This window comes from Pseudorca crassidens, chromosome 1 (genome assembly GCF_039906515.1).
Source record: "Pseudorca crassidens isolate mPseCra1 chromosome 1, mPseCra1.hap1, whole genome shotgun sequence".
NCBI lineage: Eukaryota > Metazoa > Chordata > Mammalia > Artiodactyla > Delphinidae > Pseudorca > Pseudorca crassidens.
In genome coordinates this window covers 5,668,027-5,685,341 of record NC_090296.1, presented here as the reverse complement: position 1 = coordinate 5,685,341, position 17,315 = coordinate 5,668,027, and the positions used below count along the sequence as shown (strand labels likewise).

The following is a 17,315-nucleotide window of genomic DNA, read 5'->3' as shown; positions in this document are numbered from 1 at the left end:
GGCGATGGAGCTCGGGAGGAGTGGGCGGCCAAGGTCAGCAGTGCCTGGGACTCTTCCCTCGGTTGGTCACCTGTTCCCTCTGGGTCCGCACCCACCTCGTCCCCTCCCACAGCCCACGGGGGCAAGAGGAGAGCGAGCCACGGTGGGAGGCTCCTTCTGGAAGACACCTGGCGTCACCAGGGCCCGTGGGCTGGCCCCACGAGGGGTCGGGACCCTCCTCCTGGGCCCCCAGAGCTTTCTGGAGTCGGGTAGGCAGGCGGGTTCTGATAGGTTAGCTGGGAAGCCTCATTAAACATTGAAGCGGCGAAGCCCATTTGACGGCTGCCCGGCGTATCAGTTTCCCAGTGCCCAAGCCAGGCGGCTGAGGAAGGAGAGGTAAGTGGGCAGGATGTGAGCAGCGCGCCTCCGGACTGCGCCCCGGGGCCTGCCCATAATGGTCAGCAGGGAGTGGACCTTCCACTGCTTCTGCTTCTGCCACTGCGACTGCACCGTGCTTTGCAGAGTGAGCTGTAGGTGACGGGAGCCCCTCCCCCTCCTCCCCGCTCCTCCCGGGCCTCCCCTTCCGCTCCCAGGTGCTGGGGGAGGCGGGGCCGGAGCTCTGGGTCTTGCGACGACCTCCCTGTCACTGACGGTCGGAGGGTTGAGATGCTGTTCTGACCGAGGCCTCGCAGGAAGGGTGGGCAGACGCGGCAGCACGCGGGCTGGGCCGCGGCCAGTGTGGGCTCCGGTCCCAGCAGCCCCGTCCACTTGGGGTACCTGTGGCCTTGGGAAGTCGCTCACCCTTTCCAAGCCTCAGTTTCCCCGTCTGTGACATAGGTCTGACAGGCTCTGCCCTGGATGATTGAGCAGATTAATCACAAAAATGACGCAAAGGTGGTTTGTCACGCAGGCAATAAATGTGTGACAGATTTTATTCTATTTGAGATCCTTTTCAAGGTGTGTAATGTATGCTGAAAGGAGCTTATTAAGAAAGGGAGAAAAAATATTTTACTAGGATGATAATTGGCCTGAGGACCACAGCCTGAGTGGGACTAAGCAGGCTGGTTGGCAGCATCCTGGCCTGGAAGCCAGGAGACCTCGGTTCTCGCCCCGTTCACCCCTGTTTGGATGTGTTCTTGGGCAAGTCCCTCCCTTTCCCCTGGCCTCAGGATCCCTCTACGCCAGGAGAGGGGACCCTGCTTGCTAGCACCCAGGGTGGCACACAGGCCTCCTGCTGTCATTGGAGTGAAAGGGCCTTTGCTCTCTGGCGTACCATGCTGGTGCTTAATTGCAAGGCTGGTAGGTGCTTCTCACTGTGTGGCCTTGGGCCTTCGCCCCTCTCTGAATTGCAGCCTCTGCATCTGCACGTGCTGACCTGGGCCTACAGGTCATTTCGACACTGGCCTCTTAGACACAGCTTTAACCACCGGTCACCCTGGGGTTGAGCCATAACTGGCGGGCCCGTGGATGAGGGTGTATTACAGGATTGCAGTGGATGATAAAACAGCTGGCCCTGGTGATCTGAGTAAAACAAAGCAAGCTGCCTCACGTAGCAGCCACTGTGAGCCTAAACTCACTCATAAGGACTGGCAGAAAGGCACTAGAAAATTGACACGGGGTAGCTTTCAGCAAGCAATCAGACTGGCAGGGCCGTGGCAGTCGGGATTTGTCTGCTGCTGAGCCAGGCTCAGGAGGTGGGTTAGGCACCCCTGCCTGGGCTTCCTGAGCATCTCAGAGGTGGTGAGGCAGCTGTCTGTCCAACCAGAGCCGAGCATCAGCATGCTGGTGTGGACAGAGCCCTGGGCTGGGAGACACTCGTCCTGGGCGCTGGTCCCAGCTCTGCCACCGATTCCTGGGTGGCCTTGGCAGGGTGGCTCTGAAGACCGTGGCCAGGCCTGAGCTTAGGCCCGGATCACAGGCTCCATTCCCACGTGTGTGTTTGCTCGCTTGGCAGCAGGAACCTAGACACGAGAAGGGAAGGCTGCACCCCATCTCAGAGTGTGGCTCTGAGCCGGTCCAAAATGGAGACACCTCTGGAGAAAGGAGAAGGAGTCAGCCAGAGAGACGGCAGAGGGGAAGGGGGCTCAAAAGGGCTTGGGGCTCTGCCCAGCCTGGGCCAGGTGGCTGTCACTTGCTGGCCAGAAATTCCATCAGGCATCACTGAGCAGGTGCTGGATCCTTGGTTTCTGGTGCTGCTGGGATCTCAGGTTCCATCTTTTCAGGAGGCCCAGGGGATGCCTTTCCTGTAGAGACTGCCTGGAAACCTGGCCTGTCCCTTCTGTCCCAGAGGAGCTGGGGGCTGGTGTCCCAGGGCCTCATAAATGTTAATGGCCAGCAGGAGGACGGCCTTTCTCATGAGAAGGTGTCCGCAGTGCTTATCTGCCTACCTCAGCTGTGTAACTTGAAGTGCGGTACCTGGGGCAGGAGCGGTACGGCCTCTGCCTGCCCTGCACAGCCAGACTCAGGGTGGAGTCGCAGTGGAGCGCTTATCCCCTCCGTGGGGACTCTTAAGTCTTTTGTTTTTTTATTATAAGCTGATGCGTCCTGCTTGTGCAGAATTTGGAAGTTCAAAAAGAGGGGAAGAACCCACAATCCAGAGGTAGCCACTGTGAACATTTAGGTGTATTTCCTTGTTTGTCCTTTTAAGTTGCAGAGATTCAGAACTAGGAGATCCTTGCTTCCATCCTTCTCACTCTATAGGAAACCGAGGCCAGGAGCGGGGAGGGGCTTAACTACGGCGTGGCCGAAATCCAGCAAGAACCTGGGTCTCCCCGGCTCCAGGTTCACTCCAGAGGGGATTTGAACAAACTGAAACGGTCCAGGGAGGCTAGCCAGGAACGGGGAGGGGCTGGGAAACAGGAATGAGGGGTGCTGGGAGGACTGGAGGGGGAACACGAGCTCCGCTCTCCACCGTCCAGGCCCCTGTCTGGTCCTGACCGGCTCCCGTGGGAACAGTGCCAGCAGGATGGGCTTCAGCCCACTGGGAAGTAGACCCCGGGTAGGCTCTGGGGTCTCTCCTCGCTGCGGCCCTTCAGGCTCTGCACAGCTGAGAGCCTGGGATACAGATCTTTCTCCTGGGTCAGGAGCATTCATTTGCGCTCACTTCACCCAAGCACTGCGTGGGCAGGGCACCTGCGTGGGGTCAGGCAGGATGGCGGCAGGCAGGCCGACCCACAGTCTCCCTGTCCAGAGGCCAGTGGGTGCTGAGAGTCTGGGGGGGCTGGACTCCGGCCGGGAAAGGGTGCCGGGGCTCCCCCCACTCCCCCCCCCCCGACCCGGCGGCCGCTGCCTGCCTCCCGCCCTGCACGCTGCTCTCTAGGACCCTCTGCCCCTGTCCTCCCATCCGGCCTCCCCCACCCTCCCTTCCCCGGGAGGCGGAGCAGTTCAAGGGCATGTGTCTAAGGGAGCTGAAGTCACTTCAGCAGAGCTGAAGTCTGCTCTCCGGCTTCCTTAGGATGAAATACGTATGCTACCAAGGCTCCTGGGGTGAGGGTGCGGGTTAAGTGAGTGACGTCTGGGAGTCTCTGGCGCAGGACCTGGCACGCAGCATGGTGGCTGCTCGATAAACTTGAGTTCTCTCATCCCGCATCCCGTCGCCTCGAGTTGGCCAAGTGCCACCCCCGCCGGTGACCACGGTGTCTCCCTGCTCGCGAATCTCCCGCTCGCGAGGCGCGTCCCCGGCTCGGCCACGGCCTGTTTCCAGCGTGAGGGGAAAGCTCTAGAATGTGCCGCCTGCACAGCCTCGACAGCTGTTGGAGATCATCAGACAGTTTGCCTGGGGCCCGGTCATGCATTTATTCAACAGATATTTGTCGAGTGTTGACCGGATGCCAAGAAGTACGTTAAGTGCCGGGCACGTGGAGAACGGGACAGTTACGTGCCTGGGGGTTAAGTCGGACGGCTGTGCGCCCGGGTCCTGGCACATACAGGTGCACGTAATACGTCCTAGGGGACAGGGAGCCTGGGCTCGCAGAGTCCCCGTGAGGAGGTGCCCCCTGCACAGCAGAGCAGGGCCTGGGCCCCGCCTGTCCCCTGCACCCCTCTCAGCAAGGCTGGGGCGGGGCCGGGGGTCAGCCCCTTTGGGTCCCTTCTCCCGGAAGCCTGACCCTGTGCAGCCGGCTTTTCCTCCATCTGCTCTCCCCGGCCCCTTGCTGCTGAATGAGGGCAGTGTTCCCGAGGACGATCGCATCTCACGCTGGAATCTGCGTCACAGATGGAGGCCGTGGAAGTCTTCGGGGGCGCAGTACCCGGACCGGGCGCTCTCACCCCACCTGGGAACAGCCCTGTACCCCGTGGAGGGCGCGGGGTCGTTCACGCCCTGCTCGCTGCTGAGGCCCCAGGTCTGACCTCAGTCCTCCCAGCCCCTCTCTCCCCTTCAGTGTGGCCTCCGGTCACTCAGTGACTTGCCCTAGGGCCCTCCGGCTGCCAGCCCCCCTCCCGGGCGGGCTCATGGCCTGGGTCTGGCCAGCCTCTCCCTCCCCTCTGGTGTTGTCTCTCCTTCCCGTCCCCCACCTCATGACCCCCAAGGGTAAAAGGGCCTCCTCTGAGTCACCAGCGTGTTTGTAGGAGTGGGTGTGTGATGGGACTCCGACCTGAAGCTGGAATGTGGGCCTCAGGGGACGAGAAGTCACTCCTTCCCCAAGAAGCATCATGTCAGATGGACTCAGAGCGGATGAGCCTGCCTGTCCCATGCCCAGGCTCCTCTCTGTGGTCAGACAGGGGCTCCATCGGGCACGGGCCACCCTCTGCCCTGGCCTGCCACCAGGGTGTGCACTCTGACGCTGTGGGCTGGACCCACAAGACACCAGACCCTCACAGGCGCCCCGCTTCTCCCGATGTTGGGTCCATGTTCCACGTTCAATTTTCCTCTTTGTCACGTGTCTGTAGTGCAAATTAGCTCTTTATTGTGACTTTGCAAAACTTGTTTGAAGTGAGTGAGAGAAGGGCAGCATCTGTCTTAGTTGGAGCTCCCAGACTTGGCAAGCTTGTGACACCGAGCCCCATGGCCTTGGGCAAGCCCCCTCCCCACCTCTCAAAGCCACCAACACCCCTCCTCCGGGCGGCAGTGGGCCCCGGTGCCGGCGGGGAGTAGTTAGCCTGGGAACTGGGCCTCAGTCGGCCTCCTCTCTGAACAGGCACGGACCTGGGGAGCCCTGGTTCTGTGGCTCACTTCTAGGCGGGTCTTATCTTCATCTGAGCGAGTTCAGTCCCATTCCTTCACCTGTGCTTTTTTCCCTGGGCTTGGTGATCACACCAAGGTTCCCTCAGACCTTCCCAACTCCGTTTGATAAAATACGCCGAGTACCTGATGTGAGCCGGCCTTGAGCAGGGAGTGATGAGTGACAGGCGTGGTCTCTGCCCTCCAATCACTGTAATATCAGAAAGTGGTGTGCGAGAGGCCGAGCAGTGGAGGCAGGAGGAGGTAGGGCAGGCTTCCTGGCAGAGGCAGCTATGCAGTCGGGCCTTGAAGACGTGGTAGGTGAGGACGGTGTCCCGGGTGGATGGGGGCCACACAGAGACGGGGAGGTGGGAAGCACAGCAGGTGATCCAGGCTTAGTGAGCAGGTGCAGAAGGCCTGCTGGGGGGGGGGGGTGAGTCCAGGAGAAGCGGCTGTGGGGATGGGCTGGACTCCTAACTCCATTGCGCTTGGACTTGACCCCATAGGGGTCAGACTTGTGTTTTCCAGAGATCATGTGATCTGCAGTCAGTGTGGAAGCTGGATGGGGAGAAAGAGGTGTGGGTAGAGGCGGAGGTCCCTTTGGTTGACTAAGGCACGGGTCCAGGAGAGATGCTGAGGCAGCCGCGTGAGCAGGGAGAGGCAGGTGGATTCTGCTGGGGTCTCAGACGCAGCAGCAGAGAACTTGGTAGCTAAGGAGACTGGGGGGTGGGTGGCCTGCGGTCCTCACCTGGATCCTGGATCCTGGAGGTGGGGGCACGGCTGGCCTGCGGTGACTCGGGCACAGGACACTCCGCGTGTTTGGCTTCTGATCGCACCGCTCAGAGAATCATGGGAAGTAACTTGGGACGCGGGACAGACGGGAGTGATGACCAGACGCCCGATGCTCCCGCCCTGAGATCTCAACACAAGAGGCATCTACAGATGGGCTGTGCCCAGGCTTCCCGAAGGCCCTAGACCGTCCTGGAGGGTGGAGCCTCCTCCCCGTTCTCCTCCCGCCTCTGCCAGTGGGGCACCGTGGCCAGTGGGTGGAATGGGCCAGGAGGAAGGAGGCACGCCCCGCGCGCCCCTGGACAGACCCCTCCCCTCTGAGACAGAGGGCCTGTACTTCCTAATGCTAAGGACCCTCGCAGCTCAAAACATAGCCACGTTTTCTGAGGTTAAAAAGAGTGGGAGGCCTCACGCAACCAGTGTTGTCTCTTCCTGCCCCGTAGTGTCTAAAGTTCTAGCCGTCGCATTTTGAGATGCCTCACGCGCAGGGACTGGAGCCCCCTGGGAGCAGCGAGGGCTGCGCTCGGTCCTCCCACCCTGGCCAGGCCGGCTGGCTGAGGGTGTCAGGAGGCAGTCCAGACCGGCGGGCGGAACAAGGGGCACGAGCGCAGGACCTCCGCAGTTCACGCCGTGGCAGCTGGCTGCCAGCGGGGGTCCTGACAGCTGGCGGAGCCCGGTCAGAGCGAGGGTGCGCTCCCGTCCTCAGACCAGGGGCCAGGCGGGGGCTCCGGGGCAGGGGCTTGGCCCCGGAAGAGGGGCAGATCCGGACGCGGGCACGGGCCCAGCAGCCGAGGCCGGGTCTTGGAACAAGGCAGGAGTCCAGCTGTCAGGCCTGAGCCCCAAATGCTGGGCTGAGTGGGTGGCACTGTCCGCCGCGCGGACACCAAGCAGAGCCTGGGTGCTGTCTGAGGGCTGCGGCCCCTCACCCGGGACTCTTCTGGCCAGTCTGCCACCTGCACTCTTCATCCTACAGGCCGGTCTCAGCCGACACCACAGTGCGACTGAATTTAAGAAAGGAAGTGGCGTTTTGCGGGTAGTCTGAGCTTGGTTCTCCTGTTTACAGGTGTGTCACTTACCCTTTCTGGGCTGTGCCCTCGCCTGTTACAAGCCTTCCTGGGAGCTGTCCAGTAGGGTTGTGAGAATTACAGTAACTGTAAATTAAATTAAGAGAAGTGACCTGACACTGCTGTAAAGCAGTGTTCTCGTATTCTTTCTCTGGTTTCCTGAGAACAAGAGGAGAGGAGCCCTAAGGCCTGGGCCTCACGGAGTAGGAGAGAAAAGAGGTCCCCTCCACCGCGGATTTTTTTTTTAATTAGGAATGTTTTTTCTTTATTAAACTTGAAAATTTTTCTAATGTCTATACTGGACATATTTACAGAAAAACCAGTTTTTAGAAAGAGCAGAGTTATTTTATGTTAAATAAAGCAGAACAAGCATGTTTAGAGACAGGAAAAGAAAACCAGTATTTATTTCACACCTCCTAACGTGCCAGGCCACCAGATATTTGTGTAGTCACCTCTGTAAAGAGTACGCAGGCGTCTTCTCTCCTGCCCGGCCCCTGAGTTCAGCAGTTGGCATTGAACAAGGCAGGGTCAGGCAGGGCCACCCAGGGGAGAAATTTATCCTCAGGTGCTGGGAGGCCCTCCTCCCGTCAAGCAGCTGGCCCACTGCCCACCACCTGGATCCTCTTTCCCCAACTAAAGCATCCACACAGGGGTCCGGAAGCAGCAAAGCAAGGCTCACTGAAAACGTGACTGAAGCCCATACTGGGGCCTAGGACTGGGCACTGCTGAATATGGAAGCAAACTCCCGGCTTGGAAAGGACTGTCAAGCATAGAAAAGTAGAAAAGGATTCAACCCGTGTTGTCACACCTGGGGGTGGAAATCGGGCCTTCCTGGGTGGGTAGATTTGGGACCTCGGTGTAGGAAGGGACCTGCTCCCTTGGGAGGTGAGGCTTGCGTTGCGGGGATCATGCTCAGAGAGCCGGCCTGGAGGGCACCTGTGCTGGGCAGAAGCTTGCCCCAGAATCAGATGACCTGTTTCGGCTTTGAGATTCTGTTACTCTCTGTGCCGCTGTGCCCCTGGCCCAGGGGACACCCTGCTAATCTCTCAGCTGTTTGAAACACCTGTGGGAGAAGCCTTCTGCCCATCGTGGATTTTGTCGTATGCCCCTCATCCTAGAGAGGAGACAATGCCCCTTCCCCACCTAGGCAGCGAGGCGTGAGGCCAGCTTGCCCGGAGTCCCTCCCCCATTGCTGTGACTCCACAGTTCCCCAGTGACACCTGAGCTGGCGAAGAGAAGGAACAATCAGCTCCTTCTCAGATTGGAGCAAAAGCTTGATTTTCCTGTGAATGTAACACAGCACCAGCCCTGGTCTGGACAGGAGGTACGCTCCACAGACCTCGCCTGTTCTGGGGCCCTGCCTTCAGGGTCAAGGGCAAGAATGTAGCCTGGAAGGCTCCACAGTTGCTCTGTCCTCTTCTGCCCACCGCACAGCTCCAGACTCCTAGATGCAGGCAGGAGGGCGTCACATCGCGGTGAGGGGCACGGGGCTGCGGCCCAGACCCAGTGCTGAAACCCCGGCTCCGACGCATACCTGCCGTAAGGGTCATTCGCCTGCTCAAAAGGCGGAATAAAATGGATCTGCTGGGTTCAGTGATTCCAAATTTTCGTTAGAACAGCTTTGTGGGACATAGAGAGGCCGGAGCCAGATGTCGAGGGTCGAGGGCACAGTGGCAAGGAGGAAGTGGCAACGGCAGGTGCAGTTTGAGAGGGAGGCCAGAGGGGTCAGGCGAGAAGGGGCGATTCTGAGCCGTGTGAAATGGCACCCCCTTTACTGGTGCCAGGGCAGGAGCCGCAAGAAAGGGAGAAGGAGGTTTGACTGAGAGGGTGAGGGGGCACAGGGTGTTGCAGGGCTGAGGACCAGCGGTTGAGACCGTCTCCGGTGGGACCAGAGGGCAGAGGCAGGGAGAGTCCCGGGGGTCCTTGCTTCTCTGTTAACCGCTGCGCTCTTGTGCTTCTCTGCCCCACAGGCTCCTCCAGCCAGCGTCAGGTGCAGAATGGCCCGTCTCCTGATGAGATGGACATCCAGAGAAGGTAACCCCCCAGCAGCAGGGGCCAGCCTGGAGGACACACCTGTGGCTGCAGCCAGGACTCCCAGAGAGACACGGGGGCGGGGGAACAGGCCTGACCAGAAAGGACGGGGAGCCAGCTCACTGCTGCTTTGCCAGTGACCGTGAGAGGGTGTGGTTTCACGGGGGGCACGGGGCGGGGGTGAGCTCGCCGGCGCCGCAGCCTCGTGATCAGCCTGGCAGTGTCCTGTGTCGTTCACTTATTGAGCACAGCCCTCCCGGGTATATTAGGAGGTAGTCATCTGGGGATTCAGTAACGTGGCCAAGGCTGTACTGCTGGAGATGGGCGGACGTGACCCGCCAGGCCTGTGCGACTGAGGCCCGTCCTTGACCCCGTCCTGTGCTCTGTCCGAAGGCCTCGTGAGCCCTGGTCCTGGCACAGTCTCGCTGGGTGCCCTGGGTGGGTGCCACGGCCTCTCTGGAGGATCTTAACCCCTTGCCTGCTCACCTCCCGGTGGAGGTTAAAGCAGACAGAGGCTGTGAGAGCACTTTGTGCACTGCAGCTGCTCTTGGACAGCTGGGCCAGGGCTGCGCCGGTGGGATTTGGGCCATAGGGTGACGCCCTGCCCCCCCGGCCCCCTCCAAGGAGCCTCTTAAGTGCTGGAACTGGGAGGAAGGGCCAGTGCCATTGTCCTGAAGTTACAGAAGAGGTCATGGTGGCCAAGGAGGGAGCAGCCTCCCCAGGTCACGTTGCCAGGTGAGGCAGCACCAGGGCTTGAGCCTGCTCTGTGCCTCCTGGGTGGGGACTCAGCGTCTCTGAGGGGCTTGGAGTCCCGGCTCTGTGGGAGCCGTGCTGCGGAGGCAGGCCTGGGGCCTGCATCCTCACCCGGGTCAGCGGGAGAGGGCGTGCCTCCAGGGGCCTGTGGTGAGGCAGGCAGAGCCCGGGGCCGGGAGCTGGGCAGGCGACATCCCCACCCTCACCTGGCTGTGAGACTCTCTCAGGGAGTTCTCTTCTCGAGCCTCTCCCCTGCTCTGAGCACCTTCTGGCCGCCATGGTGTACTTTGTGACCTTGGGCCAGTTACTGCTCTAGGCCTCGGCTTCCTGTTTGAAGGTAACAGTGTTAACGAAGGAAAGATGGGAATATGCTTCCCAGACTCAGGTTGGAGAGGTTCCTTTTTTTTTTTTTCCAGCTTTTTAACAATTTATTTAAAATTTTAAAAATCATCAGATTTACCATATTAGCCATTTTTAAGCGTACAGATCAGTGGTATTAAGGATGTCCACGTCATTTTGCAACCAGCATCATCACTCATCCACAGAACGTTTGCATCAAAAATGAAACTCTGTCCCCATTAAACGCTAACACCCGGGCTTCCCTGGTGGCGCAATGGTTGGGAGTCCGCCTGCCAATGCAGGGGACACGGGTTCGTGCCCCAGTCCGGGAAGATCCCACATGCCGCGGAGCGGCTGGGCCCGGGAGCCATGGCCTCTGAGCCTGCGCGGCCAGAGCCTGTGCTCCGCAACGGGAGAGGCCACGGCAGGGAGAGGCCCGCATACTGCAAAAAAAAACCCAAAAACAAACAAACAAACAAACAAACTGAAACTCTATGCCCAGTGAACATTAACTCCCCCCTCCCCACTCCCATAGCCCCTGGCAGCCAGCATCCTACTTTCCATCTTTATGAACTTGACTGCTCTGTGTACCTAATGTAAACAGAATCATACAGTAAGTGTCTTTGTGGCTGGTTAATGTCACTGAGCATTATGTCTTCAGGCTGCATCCAGGCTGTATCATGTCAGAATTTTCTAACTTTTAAAAAAAATTTTTTTTCTTCCTTTTTAAAGTACGTAATATTCCATCGTATGTGTAGACCACATTTTTCCTATATTATTTTTCTTGCTTTGACATTTTGGCTATTGTAAATAATGCTGATATGAACACGATTGTCCAGTGGATGAAAGTGGCAGCCTTGCAGCGAGTGGCCGAGACCAGTTCCCCTGACCTCAGAGGTTCCTTTTTTTTTTTTTTGCGGTACGCGGGCCTCTCACTGCCGTGGCCTCTCCCGTTGCGGAGCACAGGCTCCGGACGCGCAGGCTCAGCGGCCATGGCTCACAGGCCCAGCCGCTCCGCGGCATGTGGGATCTTCCCGGACCTGGGCACGAACCCGCGTCCCCTGCATCGGCAGGCGGACTCTCAACCACTGCGCCACCAGGGAAGCCCAGAGGTTCCTTCTTATTAATTCCCCTGGCCTGTCTTCTAGCCCCTCAGGAGTATCACATACTGCAGTTTACAAGGGGCTTTTACACACTTTGTTTCATTTTAATCCTCACATCAGCCGTCAGGGGTTGTTACTACCCATACTATTTCTCACATGAGCCAGCTGAAGCTCAGAGAACAGAAATGACTTGCCCAAAGTAAGCAAGACTTAGTAGCAGAACCAGAACTGGCCCCAGCTCAGCCCTGTGCCAGGTCCCAGGGCTGCCTCCACCCAGAGAAGGGCCTGCGTCCTAAACACACCCTGCAGTTGTGCTCTCAGAACTGGTGAAACACCACGCACTTTATCTGACGCCACCCCCCAAGTCCAGTGTTCCAGGCCACTGGCTGCAGAGGGCCATTCAGTTTTGTCTGCAGTCGACCGTGCACAGACCGAGCGACCCCGAGAGGTCAGTCTATGAACCACAGGCATCAAACTGCAGAGCAGGGATCCTACTCCCCCTGCATCCCTGGCAGTCACCACGGAGCGGGGCCCAGAAAGAGAGGAATTGCGTGGTGCCCAGCAGTGAGGTAGGGACTCTTTAGTGTCAAAAGGGTCTTTTTCATTATTTTTTAGATCTCGGGCATAATCCTCACAAGAACCCCATGAAACAGGTGTTCTTATGCTTATTTACGGAGAGGAATCTGAGGGCCAGGAAAGGGAAATGACTTGCCTGTAATCACAAACCAGTGAATCCCAGAACGGGAACCAGAAAGCTCTCTACCTCTAAATGACCTTGCAGTAAACTCCGGGTCCCACTTGACCTTCCTCCAAGGGGAAGGCAGCTGGGCAGCCCCGTGTAGCTCTTCCACACACAGCGCGTACTGAGCAGCTGCTGCACGCACACCCGGCCCCAGCCCCAGACATCAGCGCGCTGTACACCAGCGGAGCAGACGCGTGCCCCACAGCCTCCCGCTCAGCCCCGCGCCCCATTACAGGCCTTCAGAGTTGGCTCAGCAGTTGAAGCCCTGCTGCCACCCGGGCCCACATGACTCCTCGAGCCCCTCCTCCCCCAGCATCTCAGCCCCAGGTTCTCTGGATGTGTTTGTGGATCAGTGTGTTCACTCGTCCAGCCTTGAAGAGCAACCCAGGGCCACTCGTGCGAGGAGCTAGGAGGTTAGTCCCCGCAGAGGTACACCCCGCACTACAGCGCAGCCTCCCAAATGGCCCTCCAGATGGAGGCCAGGCTGCAGCTGGATCAGTGGAAGGAAGAGGACAGGTAGCCTTAGTGTCCGCTTCTCTCACAGCCAACAATGCCTGACAGTTGTTCCAGGAAACTGAGCCAGGTGCGGTAAGAATGGGTGCCCCTGAGGTCGAGTCTGTTGTGGCCATAGGCCCCCAAAAGCTAGGCGAGCTTGTCCAGCCTAGGGGAGAGCTTGGTCTGACCAGGTGTCTTAAGACTCAGCGGCTGCCGGCGCTCCCCTGTGTGAGCCCTGGAGCCAGGGCCTACAACTCTGCCTCTGTGAGCGGGGCGGCAAGCCCAGCAGCCGGAGCCTAGGGTGGGATGAGGCGAGCTCATTGCTGAGCCCCCGAGGGCGCCGGCGAAGCCCAGCTCTGCAGCCTGGGCTCTGACGCGGAGCCGCGCGGTCTCGCCCCAGGAGGTGAGACCCGCTCTGCTGTGTTTGCTTTTCAGACAAGTGATGGAGCAGCAGCGCCAGGAGTCTCTAGAGAGAAGAGCCTCAGCCACAGGTGAGAGCTTCCCCTGCCTGTGCCCACTGGCGCCCCTTCACCAGATGGTGCCCAGGGACACACTGGGAACGCTGTGACCAGCTGCTGGTCGCACAGGCCTCAGAGCGTGACAGCCACGCCCGGTGAATGTGGGGAAACGAGGGAACGGAGCACGGGTGCGGGGATTAGCTCAGCTTGACCCAGCCCTGCCCACCAGCCTCTGGTCCTCCCCCGACTCATCCCCTGAGTAGAGCGTGTCTCAGGCCCTGTACTAATGGCTGAGGACACAGTGGTGGACGAGGCAGATGCACCCTCTGCCCCAGAGAGCTGACTGTCCAGTCAAGGACACAGACTAATGACCCTGGGTCACCGCGGGGCACATGCAGTTACCAAGTCAGTGCAGGGGTGGAGGCACGTGGAGGGGGCCCCAGCTGCCCTGGGGGTCAGAGAAGACCCCAGGGGAGGGGTGGCTTCAGTCCTGAACAGTGACTGGAACTCAGCACAGTGAAGCAGAGGGGTTTTCTGGAACAGGGTAATGTTGATTAGTAAGCATGGGACTTCATAACTTACAAAGTACTTTCGCGTCCTTCGTTTCACTTAATTCTCTCGAGCCCTGTGAAGTAAGCAGGTGAATGTTTCCCTGTCTTTGATGAGGACCCCGGGCCCCAGCTGGCTGCAGAAGCCCCCGCTGGTGGGGATGCTGTCTGGTGCCGCCCCCTCTCAGCTGGGCCGCTGCACCCCTCAGGCTCCTGTCCCGCTCTGCCCCACCCCTGCGTTACTAATGCGGGTCTCACCCTGTCACCGGGCCACCCTTCTCCATCACTCCTGAACAACCTGGGTCCTTGGCACGGGCTCCCGGTGCGCAGGCCCAGTCCCCGCAGACCCACTGCCCTGCACGCTCCCTCCCGGCGGCTCCTTCAGTTCCCGCAGGGCCTCCCCCCTCGCGCTCACTCACCCTTCACCAGACGTCACTCCCGCTCTCCTGCCCTGTCCAGCGCAGTCATTGCTTCCCTGAGGAGGCCTTGCACGGCCTTCTGGTCGGGTTGGGGCGCCTCCTCACAGGCCAGGGCGGCCCACGTGCGCCTGCTCTAGGAGGCACTTGCCACCCTGCCGCGGGGACAGTTCTGCCTTCAGCCATGTGATGGGTTTGCTGCTACCAGGCCATGAGCACCGTGAGCAGGGAGCCTGTGGCCGCTTGTCCCCAGCGCCCTGCACGGGGCCAGGCCTGCAGCAGAGGCTCGGGCGTTGGATGCTGGGTGGGGGACGGGGGACTGCCTAGCACGCAGCAGGGCTCCTGGACAGATGCCCCGGTCTGCCCTGCGACCCGCAGCCGCCTGCTGCTGTCCCCAGAGGCCAAGGGGCAGTCACAGCTGTATCTTGGGGACTAACAATTGCTGAAGCCTAGGGGGTGCTAGGAGCTGAGGAGAAACAGAGAGGGAAAATAAGACACAATTCGTGCCACCGAAGAGCTTCTTGTGCCACTGGAAGACCACAGTTGAGCAAGAGGAAGTTAGCGTAGGCCAAGGGCTGCCAGGCAAGTATGTGACGCCGGGTCCAGCCCGGCCCCGAATGTAGGGAGAGACTGGGACGACGCCAGGTGCATGCCGCGGGGGCTTCCTGGAAGAGGCCACCTTGAGCTGCTCCTCATCCCTCAGGGGAGTAGGCTGCCCTCTGTCCCTGCTCCCGGGGAGCCGCCCGCTGAGGGCTGGGCACTCACTGAGCGCACTGTTGTTTCAGGACCCACCCTCCCAGCGGGGCACCCCTCCATTGCAGCTGGCGCCCCCCTCTCGTGTAGCGGGCCTCCACCCCCACCCCCACCCCCTGTCCCGCCTCCACCCACAGGGGCCGCCCCCCCTCCCCCGCCCCCCCTGCCAGCCGGAGGAGCCCAGGGCACCAGCCACGACGAGGGCTCCGTGTCCGGCCTGGCCGCCGCCCTGGCTGGGGCCAAGCTGAGAAGAGTCCCGCGGGTAAGTGTCCCGGGCCCTGTCAGATGGGCGGGCGGGTGGGCAGGACGGACCAGGCTGGGGGACGGGTTTCTAACTGGCAGAGGGGCGGGCGGACCCTTTCCCGCCGGCGGGGAGCGCAGCGCCGCCCTCCCCAGCCAGACGGCACCTCCCACCTCCTCGGTCACAGTTACCCGGTTACTGAGACCACTGGGACAGGGCCGCGTGAGAGCCGTAGGTGCCTGCAGTTACGTAACCTGCTGCTAGTCCTTTACAAGCGAGGCAGGAGATCTCTGCCCTCGTAGATGAGGAAACCGAGGCGTAGGCACGAGCAACTTGTTCAGAGCACGCAGGTCATCCGTTGCGGTTTGGACTCTGGCCCTGGGTCTCCTGCATTTAAGCCCACCAGCTCCCTCAGGCTCAGCTGGCCCTCCCAGCCTTCAGCAGCGTCCTGGGAGGTGGGGCTTCTAGAAGGCCGTACGTGTGGCTGTGGGATTAGGAGCACCTGGGACACAGAACTGTGCCTCCTCCCCCCTCAAGCCACGCTGGCCTTGGCAAGGTGCTGACCGTGAGCCAGCGAACCTGGGGGTGCCTGCCAACCGTGACCCTCCAGTCCCGGTCGCTCTCTGGGCTCCAGCTGTGCCGCCAGCAGGTGGGGTTGGGGGACTAGATGGCCTCGACCTCTTCCAGCACTGCCATCACACGTGGCCCCGTCTCCCCTCGAGTGGCGTCCTGCCACGGACACCAGACCGAAGCGCGCCGTCCTCTCCCCTTAGCCAGAAGATGCGTCCGGAAGCTCCAGTCCCAGCGGGACCTCGAAGTCTGACGCCAACCGGGCGAGCAGTGGGGGTGGAGGAGGAGGCCTCATGGAAGAAATGAACAAGCTGCTGGCCAAGAGGTGAGTGCTTAGGCTTCCCCCAGGCCCAGCCACTGTCAGGAGCTGCTGCTCCTCAGCGGAAGGGGAAGCCTGCCTGGCCCCAGGACCCACCGTCCCCTGGGCTCAGCCAAGCAGGGGACTGGTCGTCGCGCTTTCCCTTCTCCAGGGCTCAGTCTGAGACGTCAAGCCAAAGGAGTCCTCTGAGCTCTACGTCCTTCCTCATTTCAGTTTAGCAAGTATCGTTGAAACATCTGCCATGTGTCAGCCTTGTCCTGAGCAGAGAGGAATTTGGAGATCATTTCAGAGATCAATTCCGAGGGAAAATAGGAGTATTCCCAGCAGTGAACGTATGACGAAGGGGCCCGCCTTGTGGGGGCCCTTACGGAGGACTCGGGAGAAGGGGTGCTGAGGTGGTAGGAGCCCAGAGGACGTTACCCCTCAGGGACGGAGCAGCAGTTCCCTCCCCATCGTGCGCAGCTCTGCGGCCTCTGCCTCCATCCTCACCAGCACATGTGCCTCCAGCTTGCCCAAGGCCATCAGCCTGTCACTATGGCTCTTCGTTGTTCCCCAGCTGAATCCCAGGCAGATGGAGAGATCAGACAGCTCCCTCTCAGAAGGGTCGCAAAAGCTTGGGTCTTACCTGTAAATGTGGTGTGGCAGCGGGAATGCCCTGATGGGGTTTCCAGGGCCATGGCTCACCCGGGCACCAGAGGACCCAGGAGTGGGCCTCACCTGTCAGCACGCTCCTTGTTGCCCAAGAAAAGCAACGGCAGGGGCCTTGCTCCCCCGTGAGCCCTCCTGCCTTCTCTCAGTCTCCAGGCTCTTCCCGGTGCCCCCGTGGCGGCTGACCCCGGGCGAGCGCTTTCTGTGCCGGGTCTTCGGTAAACCCACACGGCACTGCGAGGACACGGGGGAGACAGAGGCCCCCAGAGGGCAGGTAGCTGGTCTGGCACGTCTCGGCGGGGCCGGTCCAGGGCCCTGTGTGCCCAGCAAGGGAGGGCACAGGGGGAGGGGAGCAGCCAGGTGGGTCCACGTGCCGTGACCAGAGGTGAGCCGGCGACTGCGGCCAGACAGTGCAGAGCAGCTCCAGGGAGCCGGGGCGCTTCACGGAGGAGGTTCTGCACGTCCTCTGGGCCGAAGCAGCAGAGGAGAGGTTCCGTGCAGAGGAGGAGCAGAGATGGGTGTGGTGGGTGGAGTTATACTACCTGGAGAGGCTGAGACACGCCCCCCACCCCCCAGAGCCCAGGGCCTGGAGGAGGTGGACCAGGATGCAGGCTAGAGGGGAGAGCCTCGTGTGCACGTGCGTTAGAGTCCATTCCAGAGGGGCCTCGCATAAAAATAGAAGATTCTTTAAAAAAGGAAGTGTTTACACTCTCCCCAAGTCCAACACCAGTGCGTTCCCAGTGACTGCTTGGCCTAGATGGTTTAGACCAAACGGAGAGGAAGTTTCTGAGAACAGGAAAAGGCCGGTGTGCCAGGAGCCAGTGAGACGCCAGAAGCTGGTGGCAGAGCCGGGCCCACCGAGAGCACTCACCCTGCACGACCGGCAAGGGGCGGCCACGCTGCTCTCTG

General features: G+C 60.4%; 1 protein-coding gene across 5 annotated transcripts in view; it reads left to right on the top strand.

Moving 5' to 3' along the window:
• EVL (Enah/Vasp-like) overlaps positions 1-17,315 on the top strand; it is a 164,183-nt gene that overhangs the window by 132,289 nt on the left and 14,579 nt on the right. For all 5 annotated transcript variants that reach the window (XM_067725940.1, XM_067725960.1, XM_067725924.1 and 2 more), the window contains 4 exons: positions 8,961-9,024; positions 12,889-12,944; positions 14,661-14,890; positions 15,643-15,764. In XM_067725940.1, the coding sequence (XP_067582041.1) occupies positions 8,961-9,024; positions 12,889-12,944; positions 14,661-14,890; positions 15,643-15,764 (472 nt within the window). The remainder of the gene's footprint in view (positions 1-8,960; positions 9,025-12,888; positions 12,945-14,660; positions 14,891-15,642; positions 15,765-17,315) is intronic.